Source organism: Ictidomys tridecemlineatus, chromosome 10 (assembly GCF_052094955.1).
Source record: "Ictidomys tridecemlineatus isolate mIctTri1 chromosome 10, mIctTri1.hap1, whole genome shotgun sequence".
NCBI lineage: Eukaryota > Metazoa > Chordata > Mammalia > Rodentia > Sciuridae > Ictidomys > Ictidomys tridecemlineatus.
Window position 1 is genome coordinate 77,934,576 of NC_135486.1, and position 22,730 is coordinate 77,957,305.

The 22,730-nt window shown below is 41.2% G+C and overlaps 1 protein-coding gene across 1 annotated transcript in view; it reads right to left on the bottom strand.

Annotated features, from left to right (window-relative positions):
- Window positions 1–22,730, bottom strand: part of Gad2 (glutamate decarboxylase 2) — a 72,138-nt gene that overhangs the window by 48,404 nt on the left and 1,004 nt on the right. The window contains exons 2-8 of the mRNA XM_005320247.4: window positions 22,186–22,245; window positions 21,858–22,007; window positions 20,672–20,905; window positions 15,696–15,786; window positions 15,032–15,144; window positions 10,852–10,967; window positions 320–399 (exon numbers count right to left, since the gene is read on the bottom strand). Coding sequence (XP_005320304.1) covers window positions 320–399; window positions 10,852–10,967; window positions 15,032–15,144; window positions 15,696–15,786; window positions 20,672–20,905; window positions 21,858–22,007; window positions 22,186–22,245 — 844 coding nt within the window. The remainder of the gene's footprint in view (window positions 1–319; window positions 400–10,851; window positions 10,968–15,031; window positions 15,145–15,695; window positions 15,787–20,671; window positions 20,906–21,857; window positions 22,008–22,185; window positions 22,246–22,730) is intronic.

Below are 22,730 nucleotides of genomic sequence, written 5' to 3' on the forward strand. Positions count from 1 at the left end.
TTATACATCAGTGTTCCAATTACCAGTTGTCGCTAAAGCACCCAGGTGATAAATGTCCTTCTGCACCATCTTGGTAAAGAATATTTTGATTGACTTACCAAAGTTTCTGATTGAGTCAAGAGCTGTGAAAGATTTTGTGGTAGAGAGGCACAGCATCTGTGGACTCCAAGCAGGAGCCCATGTGAAAAGAAACAGTGAAGGTCAGTGGCTGGGTGACAGCAGGTTTCCTGCCTGGTAGTGATGACCCGTGTGCACACCAAGGGGTATTTGTGTGGATTTGCAAATTGCCAACCTACAAGGGTTGCAGATTCATGCTCACCTCTCATCACATTTAATCAGAATCACGCTGTCTGTTCCAATTCCTAAGGCTGCGGCTCCCTTCTTGAGAGAAAAATGACTCTGTAAAAAAAAGTATATTTGTAATTAGTTTCATACATTCCCACTGCTGGTTTTAAAAATCTTTTTCTTGGTGTCCTTTCATTTCTCCAAAATGAGCTGCTAAAAAAAGGTGGCATCCTTCACTTGCCCCCTTTTAAAATATGGTGGTGAAATATGCAAAACTTAAATATATATAACTTAAATACCATCTTAGCCATTTTTTAAAAAATTTAAATTTGTTTTAATTAGTTCTACATACAGTAGAATGCACCTTGATACATCATATATAATGGCATATAATTCATCTTTGCCACTTTTTAGTTATGCCATTCCAGTGGCCTTAAGTCTTTTCAGATTGTTGTACAACCAGTACCACCATCCATCTCCAGAACTCTTTCCATCTTGGAAAACTAAAACTGTACTCACCAAACAACCATTTCTCTTTCTCTCATCCCAAGCCCTGGCAACCATCATTCTATATCCTGTCTGTGTGAATTTGACTACTCTAGATACTTTTTTTGATTGGTTTACTTCACCTAGCAAAATGTTGTAAAGTCCATCAGTGCAGTAGCATATGCTAGAATGTCCTTTTTTTAAGACTGAATAATATTACACATGTGTATATAACATATTTCATTTAAACATTCATCCATTTCTAGGCAGTTGGGTTACTTCCACATTCTGGCTTTTGTGAATAATGCTGTTAGAAACATGGGCACACAAATATTTCTTTGAGACTCTACTTTCAATTGTTTTGAGTGGATACCCAGAAGTAGAACTGCTGGACCCTTCTGTTTTTAATTTTTTGAAGAACACGATGCTACATTTCACAACTACTACATCCTTTTACATTTCTACCAGCAACACACAAAGGCTCCCATATTCCCACATCCTCACCAACATTTGTAATGTCTTTTTGTTTTATTTTATTGAGGCAGGGTCTTGCTGTGTTGCACAGGTTGATCTCAAACTCCTTGGACTCTGCGTCAGACTCCAGAGTAGCCGAACTATAGGAATATGCCACTGTGTCTGGTGATTTTCTATTTTTTGATAAAAATTATCCTACAAAATGTGAGGCAGTCACTCATTGTGACTTTGATTTGCATTTTTCTTAATGAGAGATGTTGAGCATCTTTTCATACGCCTATTGGCTGTCTGTACATTTCCTTTAGAGAAATATCTATTTAAGTCCTCAAATTCTCTGCTCACTTTTTTTTTTTTTTTGGTACTGGAGATTAAACCCAGGGGTCCTTGACCACTGAGCCACATCCCCAGCCCTATTTTGTATTTTCTTTAGAGATAAGGTCTCACTGAGTTGTTTAGTGCCTCTCTTTTGCTGAGGTTAGCTTTGAACTCCCCATCCTCCTGCCTCAGCCTCCGGAGCCATTGGGATTACAGGCATGTGCCACCATGCCCGGCTGGCTCCTTTGTCCACTTTTCAATGGTATTGTTTGTTGTTGTTGAATCCGCTTTTTATTCATTTATTTATTTATTTTAGGGAAAGATGAAAAGATGCTGGCAATTGTAACTGGATCTGATACTCCAGGACACATAAAAGCCAAGCCAATTTTACATAAAAGGCATAACTATATACCAGCTGCCTCTAGGTGCTATTATATATTGCGTAGCAGAGGGCATTAGCCAGAAAATGCTGACTACCAAGAGATCACACTCAGTTTTTCCCCAAGTTCAGTAAAACTTTGTGCACTCAGGTAAGAGGAGAAGTTAAATCCAGCACTCTTCATCTCCGAGTTCCCAGAGGGGTTCTTTGTTCAGGGAACTACTAGTCTGGGGCAGACTCAGGAAGGTGACATCAGTTACTGGCTGGAGCAGGATAACTTGTTTGTGTGGAGAACAGGCCACACTGACACTCAATCGCCCAATCTTTGCACTTTGGGTTGCTGACTCTGGATTAGGATTTCGTGTCTCAATGGCTGTAATCACTGTGCCATTTGGATAGCTGGAAAGGCTAACCTAAGCCCAGCTGGACTGCATCTGCCCATCAGCCTCTTACCATTAACTACAGATCATTAAGCTGTCCAAAGGAGAGAAGAGAGCTGCTTCCGCAATTTACATCTCCAAAGGGCTGATGACTGGAATTTTAAGTGATAGTCCCGAAGAGTGTACATTTGTTCTCTTCTTCAAATGCCCACTTTTGACTCATTGGAATTCTTAAATATGCAGCCCAAGAGTTCTTAACACACTTATTTTTAGGGGGTATTTCAATAAGCCAGAAGGAATCCCATTTACAACAGCAGCAAATAACATCAACCCATAAAGGAGACAGTCTGAGGGGAAGAGTTTTAAAAGCCCAGTGTAGCTAGAAATAATGAGAAAGGGCCATTAGACTCATTTTACAACCTCAGAGTGATTGTTACAAAGGTACCTAGGAAATAGGAGAAAGAGAAAAGCTTAATTGAAGCAGAGTTTGTAAAGATGAATGACTCCCCCACCAAAAAAACAATGCTTTCTCTTTTGTATTTAGCAGAGGTTGGTTGGCCTCAAAGAGAAGGAGTACAGAGGAAAATAGAAGGGTCCAGAACAGAGGAGCCAGCTACCCCCCTGAGCAAACACAAGCTCCTCAAATTATACCCCTCTCTAAATGAGCGCTTGAGCACTAAACTGCAAAATGTCACAGTGGGGCTAAGTAAGAGATTTGGTGCACCTGGTCATTGAGAGGACGAATTCCTTTCTGGTCTTTAGTGAGAAAGAATAGGGATTCTTAAATGAGGAGCAATTAGCCAGCATAATTGATCACTGTACCAAATGCCACCGATTTAGAGAAAAGCACATGCCCAAATAGAACGCTTAAAGATGGGGAACAAAGGTGAGATGAGGCATGAAAAAGAAAAATTAGGTACCAAACATTGAGTCTGTTTATATTTTCTGGAAAAGGGAGTAGAGAAATAGCTAAATGGTGTCCCAGGGAGAGGAGGGAGTTTGACTGGGTTGGGGAGACACTACTTAATGAAGAAGAAACGGTGAAGACAGCTTAAATGGCACATCTCTCCGTGCTGGTGAGACGACACACAGGGAATCTTTAAATCCTTGGCACCAAGTTTAATGGAACCATTTGCAGATGAACTAGAGGAGAAAAGCATCCAAAAACCAACTACCAAAAGGCCGAGGAGCCTGGGAAACAGGTGTCTAAAGAGAACTGGGAGGGTACTTCATCAAGAGCAGAGGGCATTAGGGAAATGTGGTATAGGTGACTTTCAAATCTGAAAGGCTGTGCCAGTGTGGGGCTGGGGAATAAATTGCTCTGAGTTGCATCTGAACAAAACTGGGAAGATGCAAGAATCCAAATTTGTCCGTAACTAATCAACAATCAAGACTCTTATAGCTGGATGCAGTGGTGCACACCTATAATCCCAGCAACTCGGGAGGCTGAGGCAGGAGCATCAGAAGTTTGAGGACAGCCTCAGTAATTTAACAAGCCCCTGTCTCAAAATAAAATAAATAAATAAATAAATAAATAAATAAATAAATAAATAAATAAATAGGGCTGGGGATATAGCTCAGTGGTAAAGTACCCTAAGTTCCATCTTTAGTACCAGTGTGTGTTGTGGGGGCAGGGAGAATGAAAGAGAACAAGAGTGCATTGGGCTGGAGGAGGGGCCCAGCTCAAACATTCCATTCAGCCCCATGACCAGTAGGGGCAACATGAGCTCCTTTACTCTCAATGGGGACATCCTTTGGGACTGATGGGAGAGTAAGCTGAATGATAGAAAGCTCTGAGACAAACCAGCTGAGAATCTTTGCATGTCAGTTTCTCTTCCTCCATTAGAGTTCAGATGAGAAGATGAAAAGCTTCATTAGTGCTTTCAAGCCATTATTAGTCATCCAAGTATTTAACTGAGACTCAGGTTTCTCTGCCTAGCAGATCACAAGGCTTCAGGTACAGCTTCTGCTAGGCTGGGAGTACATGAAGACAATTAAGACAATATTCAGAATCCACCTAACCCCCTTGTTAAGCACCGCCTCTCCATTTGCTCTCTCTACCTGGTGGTTCTGGCCATCCTGGTCTTCTATGAGCTTGTATCACTTGTTCTTGCCTTTGTACTTGCTATTCAATTTTCTGGAGAACTCTCTCTTGGTACTCAAGAAGACTTAAGAGGGGGTCCTTCCTAAGCAGCAGGCAGCTATGGATCTTTCTACCTAGACCAGCTGTGTGGGGTGAAGTAAGAGTCATCCCAGAGACTTCAAATAATGTTCGAGAAAGGACCCACTAGTCTGGGAATCAGCTCTTAACTCTTATAGAATTCCATCAAGTGTTCTACCTTCGCTCTATCCATTGTCCTTGGACTTGATCCTTTTGTACAGTACTCTTCCCCTGGAGTGTGGAGGAACCATGAGCAGAGGTGAGTGAGATCATTACACACTGGAGATCCCCAACAGTAGATCTCGAAGCTCAACCTATGAATGAGCTGATGTGCTTCTCTGACCCTTCCCCAAGCCTTGGAGTGCCTTACCAGCTCAGTGACTGCAGTACCAAGAGTATTCCCCTCGGCCTCCTCCCTATTCACGCCCCTCCCACATACCTGTTGGTTTGCCTCCTAGACCTCCTAAGATTGGAGGGAAGTGGAAACTTCATCTCTTACTCCTGATCATCAACTGGCCTAAAAGAGATTCTGATTTCCAAGACATCTGATGAACAAAGAAGCCTGGACTCCTTGAGACCACCTTATTGATTTCTAATTATCATTACTGTAGAGGAGGACATCACTCAGCTATATGTTTGGAAAGTCTATGTGACTCAGAAGGCATTTCTGTGAAGCTGCTCCCTTACTATTTATACCCAATTCTAATTATTCATTTAAGGTCAGTCAATTGCAGTCAGTTGTGAGATGTATTAAAATATGTATTAAAAGAAAGAAATAATGTGTACTCTTCACACTGGTTTGGAAATCTCTTTAACAGGAAACAGATGTAAGGATGATATTTGGTCATAAATGCAAACATTAGTACTGAGCCTGCGTTCTGGCATTTGAGGCACTCAAAGAACAATTCATTTCCTGGATTTGGGGATTCTGAGAGGAGTGAATGAAAATATGTGATGGAAAGAGGTAACATGAGGCAAAGTGACCTGACTTTGTCATCTGGTTCTATTTAGACAAATTAATTTCTGATTCTGAGCTACTGTTTGCTGAGCAACAATAACGATTTCTTCTCTCGAGCAGAATTGTTATGGGAAATGTAGATCTCATACGTGAGGTGCCTATGGATCATCCAGCACTCAATGGGTGATCCCAAGGGTGTATCCATCCCTTCTTAGTCACATATCCTCTACCTGATGTGACAAAATCCTCAGGTTTTACTAGTTAGCCTGAATGGAATTTTGAAACCTTCAAACAAAATTGATTTTATTTCTTAAAATAAACAATTCACTTTATTTCTTAAAATATATTGTGCAGAGGGGAGTGAAGGGAGGGGCTGTGGGGATGGGAAGGACAGTAGAATGAGAGATATCATTACCCTATATACACGTGTACGATATACATATATGGTTACACTATTGGTGTGACTCTGCACCACATTCAGCCAGAGAAAGTTGTGCTCCATTTGTGTACAATATGTCAAAATGCATTCTACTGTCATGTATAACTAATTAGAACAAATAAAAAATAATATATATATACACACATATATGTCATATAGAGTACATAGGGAATCTCAAAATTCTACAAGTAACAATAGAGAATCTAAACTCTCTCAATCTTGAGTATTGCTCTGGTATTTAGGGACATAATTTAAGGAAATAATCTGACATGTCCCTGGATCACTGCTTTCTCTGTTGCCTCCAGTTTGGTACCTGGATGGGTTCAGTTCTTTCTCCTTGTGGGACACCAGTGGGTGGCTGGTTATAATAACAACAATGTTGGCTACTTTCTATGGAGTGCTCACGATGCTGGGCACTGTGCATATATGTATCATTGCACTTCATCCTCCCCAAAACTATGTAGCTAGGAATCATCACTCCCACCTTACAAACAAGGAGGAAATTGCCAGGCACGGTGGTGCATGCCTGTAATCCCAACAGCTCGGAAGGCTGACAAAGGAGGATACCAATTCAAAGCCAGACTCAGCAACAGTGAGGTGCTAAGCAACTCAGTGAGAGCCTGTAGAGACTGTAAAAATACAAAAAAGTTGGGCTGGGGATATGGTTCAGTGGTTGAGTGCCCCTGAGTTCAAGTTTAATCCCCAGTACCAAAAAAAAAAAAAATGGGGAAAATGAAGTCAGTATTCCACATTCATGCCCTGGGAGGTGGCAGAAAAGGGTTTGTCACCATTTCTGGTCAACTCCAAAGCTCATGGACTTTAATCTACTAATCTAAAGAAATACAAGTCTGTCACTTTTAACCTGACCTTGGAGCAAGGAGGAGTCAATCAGTCACCTGGTGTGACCTTGGGGCCACTGAGAAAGGTGACTGTCCCCTCCAGACCCTCTCTCTTTCCTCTTTTCCCCAGGACAACACATGTTCCCCGAGGCCAGGCACTGGCTCTGTGCTGTTCATTGATGTCTCCACAGTGCGAGTCAGAGCAGCACTGAATGGGTGAAGAAAGGAACCAGGAAAATGTCTCACTGCACAATCCTTTGTCATCCATTGTAATGGAGATGCCACCAGGAGAGGCGATACTTGGTTCCTAATTATTTACACCTCTGCATGGCTTTCAGGTTCTTTTCTGAGAGTGTGGTTTGATGGGACTGGATGGAGCATGGGAGCAATGGGCATTCTGAAATGAAAGGGGAGTAGGTGTGCCAAGCAGAGCAGGTGTGTTGAACTTAGCTCACATTTTCACTTGTTGTCCATTCTGTCAGGCTAAGTTTTTGCCTAATGGAGAGAATTACATTTTTTGTGTGAGTTGGTTTTTTCAAAGCTTCCTGGGTCACTTTTTTTTTATGTTTTTGTATTTTGTTGTTGCTTTTGAGATCTACCCTTGGAATTGAAACCCTCTCAGCATATGTGAAAACCATCTTTCTGAAGCACCTGTGAGAATTCTCCATGGAAGAGGCCCAAGGCCAGGAGGGACAAGGGTAAGATACTGATGATCAGTTCTGCGAGATGAAGACATGAGCTATGTTTGGTGTGTGAAGACTGGAGTTATGGTGATTTGCCTAAGAAATCCCATTGTCTGTTATGATTATGAAGAACATTTTCCCTAGATGATAATATACTGTTTCATGAAAGCTATCTCTGGAGGAGATTATGTCACACGAGCAAATAGAGGAATGTGAAATTAAGCTCATGGTTTAGACTTTCAAAGGATTCAGAGCTACAGATGTGAACTATTGAGCTGGGAACTTAACTTCCCTCTAAACCTACTTTCAAGAAAAGACTTAGGATTCCTCAGTTTAATTTTTGCCAAGCCTTTCTATCGTTGAAGAATCAGGGAAATTTCCAGAAAAGGATGAGGGTGGGATCAAATGATCTTTAAGACCTCTCTCAGTTTTTGTTGGGAGATTTTGTGGTTCTGTAATTTGGAGGAAAGTACTCTTAGGACTTCTCAGTCTTGGGCTAAATATGAGCTCTTATTTCAACTTAGTGATTTGTTTACTTCTCCTAATAGTCTTATTGGCTATATTATTTAAGTTAGTTCTGTTCAAGTTTTATAAGAAAACAGTGGATCTTAACAAATAGAAAAATTTAACACCTTGCCCTCCTTATCAGTTAGGTAAAGTTTTATTCAAAATTGGTGGCCAGAAAAGAGGTAGGTAACCCTGATGTATGACTGAGACAGAGTAAAGTGTCACTTAGAAAAGAGATGACTCTTCCCTTCCTGAAGCTTCTGGTTGGGTGCAGTAGACTACAGAGTCTGTCAACATCATTCCCATCTCTATGGTTCTAGGCATGCCAAGTTATAAATTCAGTGCTCAGAACAGAAAAAAAGATCAGTTATTTGACCTGCTTCAATAGATCAAGAAATTATATTAGCACTAGAATAACCAACATGGAGATAATAGAATTTGAGACAAGATGCTACAAGTGAATTTAGAGCAGCCAGCTATAGGAGGCTTTTGGTCCTCCAGCCCGGTAGTTGGGTTGGATGAGTGGGAAGTTGAGGCTGTAGGTCTGATTCTGCCATGGACTGACTGTGAAACCTGGAGCAAAGCATTCCCCATCTCCGAGGCTTAGTTACTTCGATCTATAAAACAAGGTCATTTTTTAAAGATACCTAATATTTATGTAGAGTTTTTTATGTCTCTGGCACTGAGGCAAGGACATGTTTTCTAAGGCTCTCCTTGATTTTCCAAAAGTCCTGGGTTCTGGAAGCCTCTCAAAGAACAGGAAGAAAGATACCTACAACAACCCTTCCTCATCCACTGGCGCCCCCATGTCCTCACTGGATTAACGTAGCAGCCCTTCCCCTTCCGGTACCCTTCTCCCTATGAGAAAGAATCTCCCCCACCACACAAGGACTGACATCATGTAGTCTAAAAAAAAAAGGCATTTGAGAAAAGATTTAGTAATATTCTATTGTTAGCCTATAGAGAGCTATTTCTGGGACAGGTGGAAATAAAATTATTGTAAAATTGGAAAAGACCAAAGGAATATGTGCCTTTGGCCTGAAGCCAGAAAGAGCTACGCTAAATAATTAATTGAACATAAAAGCCTGAGATACAGAGCCCAAAGGAACTAGAGATTGCAATCGTGTGACTTCCGAACCTAGCACTTTAAGGAAAGGACACACTGGTAAGCACTCATTTGTCCAGAACGTATGGGTTAGCCTTCAAGGTGACATGGAAGCGCTTCAGATGAGCTCTGAAAGTGCCCCTCCCCCCACAGTCCAGACCTAGGAGATAAAGAGGATGATTTCTTTTGGTAGGGAGAGGAAATAAAAATAATAACCTTCACATTAAGAAGAAAGATCATGGAGGAAATTTGATTAGGGATCAAGGTCAATTGATGAGACTGTTGTATATAAAACTCTGATCTTTGAGTTTAGTTTTTACAGCAGTAGTCGGGGCAAGGGCTTCAACAGCCTGGGAATGGAGAAATCCCATTTAATTCTGGATCTACCCACCCGGCTAACTTCAGCTTCTTCAATTTAAAAATGCTCGTAACAATACCTGCCCCACAAGGTTAGGAGAATCAAGCAAGTTTATAATATTGGAAGTATTTGGAGACTGTGAAATAGTAATCAGATATAAGGTATTAATTATGGAATTAATTAAACAATCATTAATTCCACGGCTACTGAGATGGTAGTGAATTGTATCCACTGGCTATCAGTCTGTACTTTCCTTTTGTTTCCCCGATATGAACACACAGACACACCCCCCACTTTGAAATAGAAAGAAGAAACAGCCTGTAGTATACCTGCAACCTGTTATGGCTCCTAGCTTCTCCCCACCAACATCTCCTTGCAGAAGCCCTTAGTCTTCTTACAGACTTCTCTCTGTCCTCCCTCTCTCCCATTTCCCCAGCTATTAGAGGGCTTTTGGGTCTTTTTTGAGGCAGTTGTTGCGGTACTTTAAGGCAGAGGTCATTAAGGAACAGTTTGATGAATTGCTTGGCAGCTAATGCTTATCTGACACCTGTCAAGGAATGAAGCTCTGGTTGACTGCAGGGTCTGTGTGGCAGGAGGGTTGGGGAACAGCTATAGTGTGGCTGGCAACTTGCTTTCTGCTTGACCCTAGCATGTGAGAGAGAGAGGGAGAGAGAAATAGAGGAAGAGAAAGAGGAGGAAGAAAGAGAAAGAGGGAGGTGGAGAGAGGTGGGGGGAGGGAAGGATGGGTTTGGATGGTTGACAGGCAGGCTAAAGCCCTTTAGTTATGTGATCAGATTGGGTCACGTTTTTCGTTGCCAAAGTGGATGTAGGAAGAATAGCATGAACTCTTTGAAGGCCATGGAAAGACTGTGAAGTTCAATGCCACAGCATTCCACAAGGAAGACCAGAGTTCTTGGCCTCTGCTTGGCCAGCATCCAGGTGATAGGCAGGAGCCTGTGCTTGGTTGAGAAGGAGCTGGTCCAAAGATCAGAAATGACAGACCTCTATGCTATTTTTTTTTTCATGATAATAAAACCTCTGGTCAAGTCAACCAAAGACTAACATTAAATGGCTCAAGGCACCATGATGGTAGACTATCTATCCAATCAGCTGATGGAAAGACATATCAACAGGGTTCTGTGGAGTTTTGATTTAAGAGCACAGCACAGATGATTCAAAGAGTTCACAGTCACTCTACCTTCCTCCTCCTCCCCTTCCCCCAACACACAATATCATTACAGCGAAGCGAAGGATGGGAACCAGAGATAAAAACATTCTGCTCTATCTTCACATTTTTCTTGAATTTTAGAGACAAGGAGGATACTCTATTGTACCACTCAGCTGTTTGCTCCCCCTCATTCTCTCCCAAGAAGTATCTTCCAGAAAGAGAATCTCTGGGATTTATGCATTTTTAGCTGTGATTCCTTCAACTGAGCTTTTTATGGAATATAACCTCAACTTGGAAAGAACAGAAACACATACATGCTCCGACGTGAAGGCAATGAGCCGGGGGACAGCAGCCATTCCTTTCTCCTTGACTTCTGGGAACATCTTAAAGCGAGCAATCAGCATGGCATACATGTTAGATATAGCGCCACCTACAGGGCACAGCAAGACACAGTGACTTTTTCTGTTCATTACCATCAACACCTCATGCGCAAACAACCTCCCTTATTTTCACTGTCCTCCTTGGATGTAGGAGATAACTTTATTGCTTGTCCTTTGAACTGAATCCTCAGACTCAAAGGCTCTAACAAGAGGACTCAGAAAAGGCACATTTGGCCTGGAAATAGTTATTATCTTTTCATTTCAGTTCATGCTGAGACAGACCTTCCCCAAAGGTCAGATATGATGGACCTCTATGCTATTTTTGTTGCACTAAAATCCTTGGTCAAGTCAGTTAAAGATTAAAGTTAAATGGCTCGGGCTGGGGTTGTAGCTCAGTGGTAGAGCATTTGCCTTGCATGCATGAGGCCCAGGGTTCAATCCTCAGTACCACAGAAAAATAAAATAAATAAAAATAAACATATTATGTCCATCTACAACTAAAAAGATAGTTTTTTAAAAAGTTAAATGGTTCAAAGTGCCATGACGGTACAATATTTATAAGATCAGCTGACTGAACACCTAATCAGAAAGATGGTATCAAGAGGGCACTGTGGATTTTTTTTTTTTTTTTTACATAGGACACAGCATCAGTGGTCCCAGTGAATTCATAGCCACTTGTGTTTGAGACAAATAAGCTGCTGTTAACAATGCGGACTTTAAATTGATTTCTTAGAGAATTCAGGATAAACATCCAAGTCTGTATCATAGTCATGTATTCACGTCTCAAAACAGTTCTTTACTCTTAAAGACAATGTAGAAATATTATAGTATTAGTTAACAAAGTCTCATTGCATAATTATAGGAAAATACACAACTAAGAAAGGGTAAGCCCATATGGAACTACTTTTCTTATGTCGTTCTAAGACTGTCAGGAATTTCATAAGACAAGCTTTGTATCTTATAAGTAGGATTTCAATTGACAGGCAAAGAAAAGTGAGCTTTCCCCAGAGCTGTGGGGGAAGCTTCGAAGTTTTGCCATCCAGGAAATAGACAGATTGTTATGAATGCAAATGAATATGCTGGCATGAGGCATGAGACTGTCAGGCAGAGTGAAGGTAGTGCCCCCCCACCCAAAGGGAGACACCCCCAGGTCCAGCCATGATGTGAATGCTTTGAGTTGCCTTTTCTCCTGGTGGCTGAGGAGCAGGAGGGCTCCATGCCAGGTTAATGGCCCATGCAGGGCTGTGACCTTTGTCTCACCAGCCCTGGGCTCTGACCCAGACAGGCCACCTGGGATGGAACAGTCATCACCCAAATCCTGGCTTCCTACCAGTCAGAACGAGGGCAGGTCTGGACCCCAGAGATACAGGACAAGCAGAATCCGGGTCAGACCTGCACTGAGCAGATAACCCTGTCTAAAAGACTAACTGTGGGATGCTGGACAGGGAGGCCAGCTGTCAAAGAAATTCTCAGTCTATCTCATGGTTTCTCAATCCTGGAACTTGCTGATATTTTGTGCTACAAAATTCTTCGTGATGAGGGTTGTCCTGGGGAATATAGGTTATTTAGCATCATCCTGGCCTCTACCCACCAGGTACCAGTGGCATCCCCATCCCCAGTTATGTCAACCAAATATGCCTCCAGACAATGCCAAGTGTTCCTTGGCAGGGGAAGGGGAGCCTCCCAGTTGAGAACTGCTGTTGCTAGTCATTCTTCTCAAAGAGTCTGGGGGAGGAAGAGAGGGAGAGGAGAAAGGGGAATATGTAGATGAAGAAGGTGATCTTCACACTGCAGTTATCCAAGAAATGTCCTTGCTTTTATTCACTCCTTTTTGTAGCTCAGTCATCCTCAGGCTTTGCAGCCCTGAGTGGATATAGAGCCTGTGTGCAAAATAGGTAGGAGACAGATACACAAACTCTACATACTCTTATCTCCTATGATAGGAAAAGTTGTCGCTAAGCAAAGCTTTCTGTTTCCCCCCTTAGTTCTTGTCCTTCAAAACCTACTGAGCAACAAAGAATACTCCAGTTCTCTCTGGTTCACAAAGAGATCACATAAGCACGTTTCTTCTAGGAGTCCTAAGCCTCTGGGTGTTATAGATGGGGGTGTAAGATCAACTGAGCTGAGTTCTGTATGCAAGTTCACAGACCTGACTTTTTACATTTAGTCCAAGGAGTGGGTCTTTGAGATCTCAGCCACAAAGGGATGGGTGATTTTCTCTATCCCTACTGCTTAAATCATAAGATGCTTTGAACTCCAGGAATAAGGCTAGATGCTACTTAGTAAAGCATCCATTAGCAAATAAGGATGCTATGAACTGCCTCTCTTCTGTGATGTGTAAGAAATAGAGGAAAAACACATTTTGTCCATTGGTTTCTCTGTTGACACTGCCCCTTCAACTTTGGAATATCTATGGTACACTTTAGCATGACCTCTATGACTTCCGTCTTGGGTGAGAGCAATATGGATCTTTAGTCTCCAGGGGAGAGACTATATGATCAAGCTTCAGTTTTCTTCCTAATAATTCCCCACTATCCATGAGGATGGAAGGGTGAGTCCTAAGCCCATACTAAGCCTAGTGTAACTGTCAAAGAGAAGTCTTTCTTTGGGTGTGTTTTCTATGACCAACCAGGTTAATTAGACCTGACCCTCTGTCAAATTAGTCAAATTTTCAGGGTCAACAGGTGCAGGTATTCTTTCCTGACTCCTTGGAGCTATTAAAATGGAGATGAGGATGCCGGCTCAGGGACGGCTCAGTCTTACAACCAAACATGTAAGGGAAGGAGAAATCAAGATAGCAATGATGTTGATCTCCTAATCCTACTGAGTTCCCTATGAAAAATGCCTTCAGCATCAATTTCAAGAAATGATGGCAAAGGTAAAAACTTTAAAAAATTACTAAATTCCCTATAAAATAAAAGTCAGCATAAAATTCATCACAGCTGGTATTCAATGACTTTTTTTTAAAAAAAAGCTAATTTTCCTTTCCATTTAACTAACACATTTTCCTTTAGCACCTAAAAAAAATGTTCTATATACTTAAAAACATAAAATAGCAGATCTGAACTTGCAGGCAAACATGAAACATGTTTAATTTAAGCCTGGGCCTGGAGGAGGCCACTGTTGCTTATCTGTCATTTCTTCTTTTCCCTTTTTCTTTCTTCCCCTCCCCACTTTTTTCTCATCGTCCACTTGTCTTTGCAGATTTGCTGAAGGGAGATCAGGACTTGGCCTTTGCTATGTTGGACACCATGGCTCCAGCCTCTTCCCCTCTGCTGTCTCAGCCTACTGATGCCCTCCAACCCTGTCACCGATTAGGTGATGCTCTGCACACCAGGTTTCTTTTCCCTGGGTCAGTAACTCTCTCTTCCCACTGCCTTTCTATTTCTTTTCTGTATCCAACCAAGGTCACACTCGTGAGCCAAGGGCACAGCTTGTTGTTTCAGGTTGGTTCTCTGGGCTGGGAGAGGTGTAAACATTGGAGCTTAGAATGCAGTGGCTGGTTATAAAAAGCAAGATGGAAAAGACTGAATGGCATGATAATGAAGAAAAGGAATGAGAAACCTCTTGAAGAAATCATCATCCCCCTTTTTTTAGCTCTAAGAAATGATCTCACCAGGCACTGTCTGCCCCCCTTGAAATTAATGTAAATCAGTTTCCCTCCTAGTTATTTCAAAGACTACAGCAGTACATATGCTCTACTGAATAGATCTGCCTTGTTATGCACCCTCGAACAGTGAAGGTATTATCGAATGAGGCTACCCTTTCTATTTCATTAACTCTGAGAAGAGCATCAAAGAATGAATTCCCTAATTAGAATCTTTATTTCTTTGTTCCATATTATCCATACATCTTGAATGTAGGATGATGGGAAGAAGTACTGGGTAATATCATCTCTGCTTGTGCTTCTTTTGAACATAAGTAAAACACAGAGTGTAGTTTGCACGTAGGCAGGTTCAATGGTCCTGTGCAATTAGCCATATTTCCTTCTTTTGGTCAACACAGACCCTATGTAACCTAATCAGAAATATGAACCAGGTATTTAATTTCTTAGGTTTATAACAAGGCATATCAGGAGGAAAAAAACACAAAGAAAAGGTGGAATATCATATACCAGGAGAAAATATCCCATCGCCAGAGCCCCCTGGCCAGCCAATTATTTCTCTCATTTTCTTTAGTGTGACATATTCCAATAGCACAAATACTGGGGCAATCTCATAGGTGAACCTGAAATGTAGAAATGGCCACATTTTATGTATGTATCTCAAAGAAATAATTCACCATTACAATATCTACAGAATGATGTCCCTCTTCAAATATTAAGTTCACAGAATATTATGATTATAACATTAAGTGGAGAGAAAATTATTTTAAAAACTTATTCCAAAAGGTTCGCTCATTTTTCTGTAGCCCCAATGTTAAGAACTTTAATTACTGGCATAATGTACAAGGGTGGTTTATCATATTGAATGAAGAACAGTGCAGAATCATACTATGTAAAATACAACATCTGGTCTCATTTCTCTTTCACACTGTACGTAATTATAAATCCCAAACACCGAAATAAGTCCCTTTTGTATTTTAAAATACATGTATAGTTTGCATCAAGATATATCAGACTTTTTATTAAGCAAGAGTGAAAACACTCATACTTCTGAAGTTGGTATCACTATTTTAGAGGCTACCTAATAAAAGGAGGTTTTCACATAAGAAGTTAAGATGATGGACTCTCACTAATAATTATCCTGGATTACACAAAACCACATTTATCTACTTACATATTAGTGTTAGCTGTTGATGTCAGCCAGTCTGCTGCTAATCCGACTATATCCAATCCAGTGGAAAGTTGATTGAAGTATCTGGGGTGCCCTGAGTAAAATGGAATAGCAGAATCAAGATGGCATCCAATGAAAATAAAGACTTCTCAAGTTTGTGATTTTTCTGACTAAAGAACCTTGAAAGATCTTTTAGTAACAGGAAATGCACATTCAGAGACCCAGGATGTGCACACGTATATGTGCTCACACACACATATATATATGCACACAAAGGATACTGCCTCTAACCACAGAGGCCACTTTGGATTTTAGTATTTTTTAAAATACACTGTAAAAAATTTCCTTTAATCATGCCCTATAAAAAACAATAGATGTGGCTTGCCATGTGAACACTAAATATTGTCCTACCATGTTTTCAACATATTTGCAAACTAAAATGTCATTGCAGCCCAAAGCAAGTCAGAGACGGAGTGTTCTTATTCTCATTCATGCTGCTGAAAGTCCTATTTTTGTTGAATTCTGAGAATCGGTCATACCATGACATCTTCCAGGCATGCCAACATTCATAATAATATCAGTGACAAATGGCTGATGATTACAAAAGACAGGGCAAAAATGAGAAAATGGAACACACTGCTGAGTAATTTGCCCTGGATGCAAAAGGTGATGAGCATAGAAAGATGGCACAGACAAAGCTCATTCTTGTCAATTCTTCTCTGTCTGAATATTTGATTATAAACAACAGAGGTCTCTCATAGTTGAGATTTAAAATAAAGCTGGATGCAGTCAACATCGCTGTCTTGTCAACAAGATATATAAAGATGTATTCAAGGGACTGATTAGTCCATTAGCAGAGGCTTATCTAATTAACTTCTGGATTTCTCTAAAATTCTCTAAATGGGTTGATATCCATGTACTCCTGAGGCTATTATTTAAAATATAATTATAAAATTTTCATTAGGATTGTGTTTCCTCATCATGTCTCATAAAAAGCCTATCAATAAGTCTGCTTTGCTTAGCAACAAACATTTTGGAAGATGAACAATTATGGAAATAGCATCTGATTAAGAGGTATCTGCCACTTACTGGACACCTATCTGATGCCTGAGGATGTGGTAGTCTCTCATCACCAGTGCAGGCAAAACAAGATAAAGGAAGGCAATGGGGAAAGCAGGGACAAAAGTCAACACACAGCTTATCTCCTGGACAGAGTGCATTCTTATCAGCCCAGGCAGGAGGCTGGAGAGTTCGACACAGGGAGAAGATAGGAGCTGAGAAACAGCACATTTAGAAAGACTGGGATTTGAGCATCTCTTGTTCATTCTGCAACATTGTGGGTTTTTTTTTTAATCTCTTTTAAAGCCTCATGAGGCACTCTTCCATCTTTTCTGCTCTTTTCCAGGCCCTTTGATGCTGAGCCCATCGGTTTACCCTTTCAGGAGAGGTGAAAAGTCTTTCTGTGATGCTGCTGACATCTGGAACAACCCCCCACTCCTCTCTGCCTCATTGACTCCCCGTTTCATTACAGCTCACAGCTGAAATCACAGCCTATTTCTCCCTCCGGATGCCCCTCTATTTCTTTGTCCCTGAGTCATTTTTTTAAGTAAGGAAATTATTAAAGATTAGTAAATCTATCCATTAATCTACTTCTCAGCTCAGGCATTTCCTAGATGAGCCTGGTGACTATTATCACACAGCAATCAACTCTATGGAAAATTTGGCATGAAAATCTCTGCATAAGTCTGAAAAAAATTCCAAGGTATGTGCTGTGGATTGGATATCAGAAGACCAATCCACCCAGATGACCACTGTGAATATAAGTTTGATGCTTCAATCACTAGCTTTCTGTCCCTGTATATATTATTTGACCTTGGCCTGCTATTTCACCTGAATCTCTCCTGCCCCCAGTTTCTCATTCACAGATAATAATGTGAAAACATGAGGGATATAGTTTGACAGGTGAGAACTGCATGCCCTTTTGATTTCTGGCAGAAGTATTCCCCTGATGACATTTGCTCACCACCTGCGGCCCCTACAGGCAGCCTCTTAGGGCTGCCTAGTGAATCCAGACAGGACTCTCCACAAGTGTGAGAGACCTGCCTCTGAACCGGTGGGCTGTCCCAAGCAGCGCTGGGCGTCCAGCTGCACCATCAGCGGCATGCAACCTGAGCTAGGTCTGGCTGCACAGGAGAATCTGGTGGCCACTCACTGCTTGGGCAGCTAGGGAGACAGCAGCCATTTGTGACAGGAGATTAGGATTGCTCCAGGCGCTGCTGGAACATTCCCTACAGATCAGCAAATGAGCTCAAAAGGATGCACAGACTCTTAGAACTACCAGCCTCTGGCAACTCGGATTTGGTGTTCACAATCAGTTGGGGAGGGGCCAAAGACATCCAAACTGCTCTTTGTTTTTTTTTTTTTTCCTAAATATTTATTTTTTAGTTGTAGTTGGGCACAATAGCTTTATCTTATTTATTTATTTTTATGTGGTGCTGAGGATAGAACCAATGCTAGGCAAGTGCTCTACTGCTGAGCCATAACCTCAGCCCCCACATACTGCTCTTTGTGTAGTAGTGACCCAAACAAGGACAGCATCATTTACTGAGATTTCACTTCCCTTTGTCTGATGGCTCAATTGAAGAGTGAGGATATATTAGTCCTTACTACCCCCTCTTACTACCTCTATTTCCACCAAATCTAATAATCCTTGCAAACACTAACTATTCCAGAATCCTATCATTCACTGAAATTTCCTATTGCAACATTCATAAAAAAAAAAACTCAACGCATGCAGACTTCATTTTAATGAATTTCCCCACTGTGCCTACCTCCTCTTTAAGCTTGGAGCCCAAGTGAAAGTCAACTAAGGACTCTCAGTGGAAATTAGGTGATAACAAGCATTTTCTAAAGGAATTGCCCAAGGATTATGAAAATGCAGGATGGTAGCAGCAAGGTAACTACTTTGATGGAGACCCTAAATAGTACTGGTTGACAAATATGCCGAAGCATAAATATCTGTAAACTTACCAGTTGAAGAGAGAAGGTGCCTATTGTTAAATTTCTAAAATACTATTTGGGACAAGAAGGCCAGAATACTACATATGATAGGAATATTGTTGAGATATTATATTAGTATTGATATGCTTTACTTAGAAATCCAACTACATCAGATATTTATCTAAACTTTAAATAAAAAGTAATAGAGCAACACTTGATGAACAGTTTCATGTGCATTGTGGCAAAATCTAAGTATTGAATTGGCCCATTTTTTTTCCTGATGCTAAATGGAACATTGATAGACAGAACTATTACTTTTATTGACTTGCATTGCCATTATCTCAACCCTTTAAATTGCATTTCAAATACCACCAGCTTTCAAGGATGAAGATGTAAAACATTTTATACATTCTTTTTGGTTTGGTGTCAATAGACTCCAATTTACTATCAATATTTAAATATTAGGTAAGGTGCATGGGTAAAACAAAAATGATTTAAAATATTGCTCAGGTTTGCATCTATAGGTATATTAAAAGCTGGTAGGGGAGAAACATCTTTTAATGACTAGTGTATATACATCTTGTGTGTTCTTCAGGAATGTTAATTGATTGATATCTAATAAACCTTTGAAAACCACACTCCACAGTCTGATGGTAGGCAACAAGTTAATTTTTTTTTCCTCTGTGTATCTTCTTCTAAATCTCTAGTTTCACAAAAGTGGGAAATAATACAATAAATCAATTTTCCAAGGCTTTGTCTGTGCATACCTTTCTTTGTTGGTGCAAAGAATGTGCAAAATAAATAAATGAAAAAAGCTGAAAATCTCCCATCAAATATTCTTCAAATGGTTGTCATTGATTAGGACAATATTGATAATTCATCAAGAAAAATTGCAATATAAAATATGCCATGTCTATGATAATTAACGTTTATATAATATTTCACATTTTTATTTGTAAGTAAATCCTTCTAAAGCTATAAATCAATTTAGATACAGTAGGTCTTTTCTCTCCCCAGAAATTCATTTGCATTTATTTTTGTTGCTTTAATGAAGTGCCACGCTAAACTGTATCAGGATAATAGGAGACAATGTAGGAAAAAAGAAGGGTAATCAGGCCCTGGGTTGATGAACAATTGATTTTGTGTAGATAAAAAGAAAGGTTGGAATGCACCCAAATAAATGTTACACCTGGAACTATAAAATGGATGGACAATAAAGAATACTGCTCAAATCTAGGCTACAAAATACATTTTTAACAATGTGCTCCTAAGGATATCAGTTTTGCCCACCCTCACCCATCCCCACACTTGCCTTTCTTTATCTTTTTACACAATACCCGTGAAGGACACATCCTTATATCCTCATATATTATGACTGAATTGCTAAGCTAGTGTATATAGTGTGTTTGTGTTTGTGTGTGTGTGTGAGCGTGTGTGCACGCACTTCTTTAAAAAATAGGAGAAAATCGGAAATTCAAATCTGAAGTCCCAGCTAATTGAGACAATGCCACAACATTATAACTCCAGCTCAATAGTTACATAACATGGTTAGGTCCCTGACTAGTTCTATGCCTGGAAATTACCAGCACCATACTGGAATTCAGGCTTTTGTTTGGATGCCTTTGAGCTTTCATTTCCATATTCCCTTTCTTTTTCTATTTTTGGGTCAAATCTACTGTCCTCTGCTGACAAACAGTTGCTTCTACATCAGTGGTTAATCTCCATGGTCAAAGGAATGCAATGTAAATGCTGACAGTTTATGCTAAGATGATATTTCTTATATTATCAACTTCAGATGCATTAACAATAACAGAAAATGCTTTTGATTTGAGTCATTTGAATCATTACTATTTTTAAATGATGAAAATAGCTTTACAATTTTGAAAATATCAGTAACTCCATAAAACAAAACATTTTATAGAAAAAATAAAAATTCTAAAAGAAAAAAAAGAGCTTTATTAGTTCTGATAGGACAATACCTGTTTTAATTGCATACTTTAGAGTTGTTTGGCAATGCATCAAAATTTCCTCCAAATTTTGTGGCTGGTCTGACAATTCCCAATTATACTCTTGAAGAAGCTCGTTAGGATAATGGAAATCAATCACTTTGGTTGATCTATCGAAACTTTTCACCACATACTGAAGCAAAATGTCCATAACATCTTGCAGAAATGTCAAAGTGGGCCTTTCTCCTTCACACGCTGGCAGTAGGTCTAAAGAATGGAATTAAAACGACACCATTTTACTATGGAAATATTCAGGCGAGATCTCCACCGGGCAACCAATGTATCTTTGAATCCAGAGATTTTACATTAAACAAACAACAACAACAATAAAAACTTTTGGAAAGGCAGAGCATTTTCTTTAAAGGAGAGGCATTTTTCAAAGGGAATGAATGAGAGCAATTATGATTTCTCCTCTTCCCGGAAAAAAACTCTTGCATTTTAGTTCACAACATTGTTTGCTTTCTTTCTTTCTTTTTCTTTTTCAGAAATTGTGCCTCCATTTATCTGATCACAGGACCTTGTCCTAAAACATTTAAAATGTTTATGGAAATATCTCGCTTCCAAAGTGTTTGCGAAATGCCTTTGGGCAAACCAGGCATAGTGGAGTGGGCCTGTTAAAGATCCGCTGTTCCCCAAGTCAGTGTGTGTGTGTGTGTGTGTGTGTGTGTGTGTGTGTGTGGTGTGTGTATGCGCGTGTTTGCGAGACTGAGGGTATAAGCCCACGGGGTAAAATTTAGCGGGTAGGTCTCACTCGTACAAAATCTTTCCCCTGTGAAATCACAGCTACACGTTACTCCTTCGATCTAATCTAAAGATCTAAAATATCTCAGCAATTTTGAATTCTCCCGCAGGACATCTAGAAATTGAATCCCACCCGAGGTCCCCAGCAACCTAGCGAAGACCACAATGATGCACAGAGCGCCAGGCTCCTTGGCCACCCGCAGCTCCAGCCCGTGCTGGGGCAAGGGCGCTGCAGCGCAAGAGACTGGGACTCCATCAAGCTTTTCTCGCGTACAGTTGAAGATTCTTATAGGGCCAGCCTCTGGGAATCCCCACTCTACTCCCCAAAACTCCCAGCGCAATGGGTGTCGCCCAGGCCGAGTTGGGCGGGGTAGAGCAAGTGGCAGGGGGGCCCTGGGGTCCAGTGAGACTCCTTTACCTGTTGAGTGTAGAAAAGCATAGTTGACATCCGCTTTGGGGCAGTTGCAAGGTTTCTGGTCACAGGTGCAGGCGACCTTCCGGGAGGCGGCCCGCGAGGGCACGTTCCCGGTGCTCTCCGCTGGCTTCTCAGCATCTCCGTAGAGCAAAGCTGGATAAGAACACAGATCGCGGGCCTAGGTCAACGGCCTGACAGGCCCAGCTCTCTCACCCTCGCCCATCGCGGCCAATACACCCCTACTCGGGTAGAGGTGAAAAGACGTTTTTGCTTCCGCAGGCCGCGAGCACCAGACTTTGCCAGCTCCCCTTCCCTGGGCTCCAGCACTTACCGCACAGCTTGTTTCCAATGCCGCCTGTGAACTTTTGGGCCACCTGGCACCAGGCTCTCGCTGCAAAGAAAGACAAGCAGGAGGACAGAGAACCATAAAGAGATCAGCTGATGGACGTGTGAAATTTTGTTCTAAGTGAACAACCTTAGTAAGCTAGGGATGTGGGAAAGGGACGCCTGGGACAGTGCGCAGACAGGTGCGGGGAGCGAGAGCGGTCCTGACAACCCGGACCAGCCCTCAGGACTCTGATTTGTTTTCAAAGGAGAAACCCACACTGCGGCCCTTTGTACTTGCCTTCCAGGTGCGGATGGGTTCTGAAAAACTCTCCTACGTGCCTCGCTTGAGCTTGTTTTTCTAGTCAATGAACTGTCCATTTCCTTGCAAGCTCTCTTTCCAGACCAACAATTCTCTCCCCTTCTCATTTTCCCCTTCCCCACCGCCATTCCGTCCCAGACCAGAATCTAGACACCTAGGTCCACGAATTTGTTGTTCTGGAGATGTCCCCGCGTTTGAGGAGCTCTCCTAACCTCAGGAGGAAAGGATCT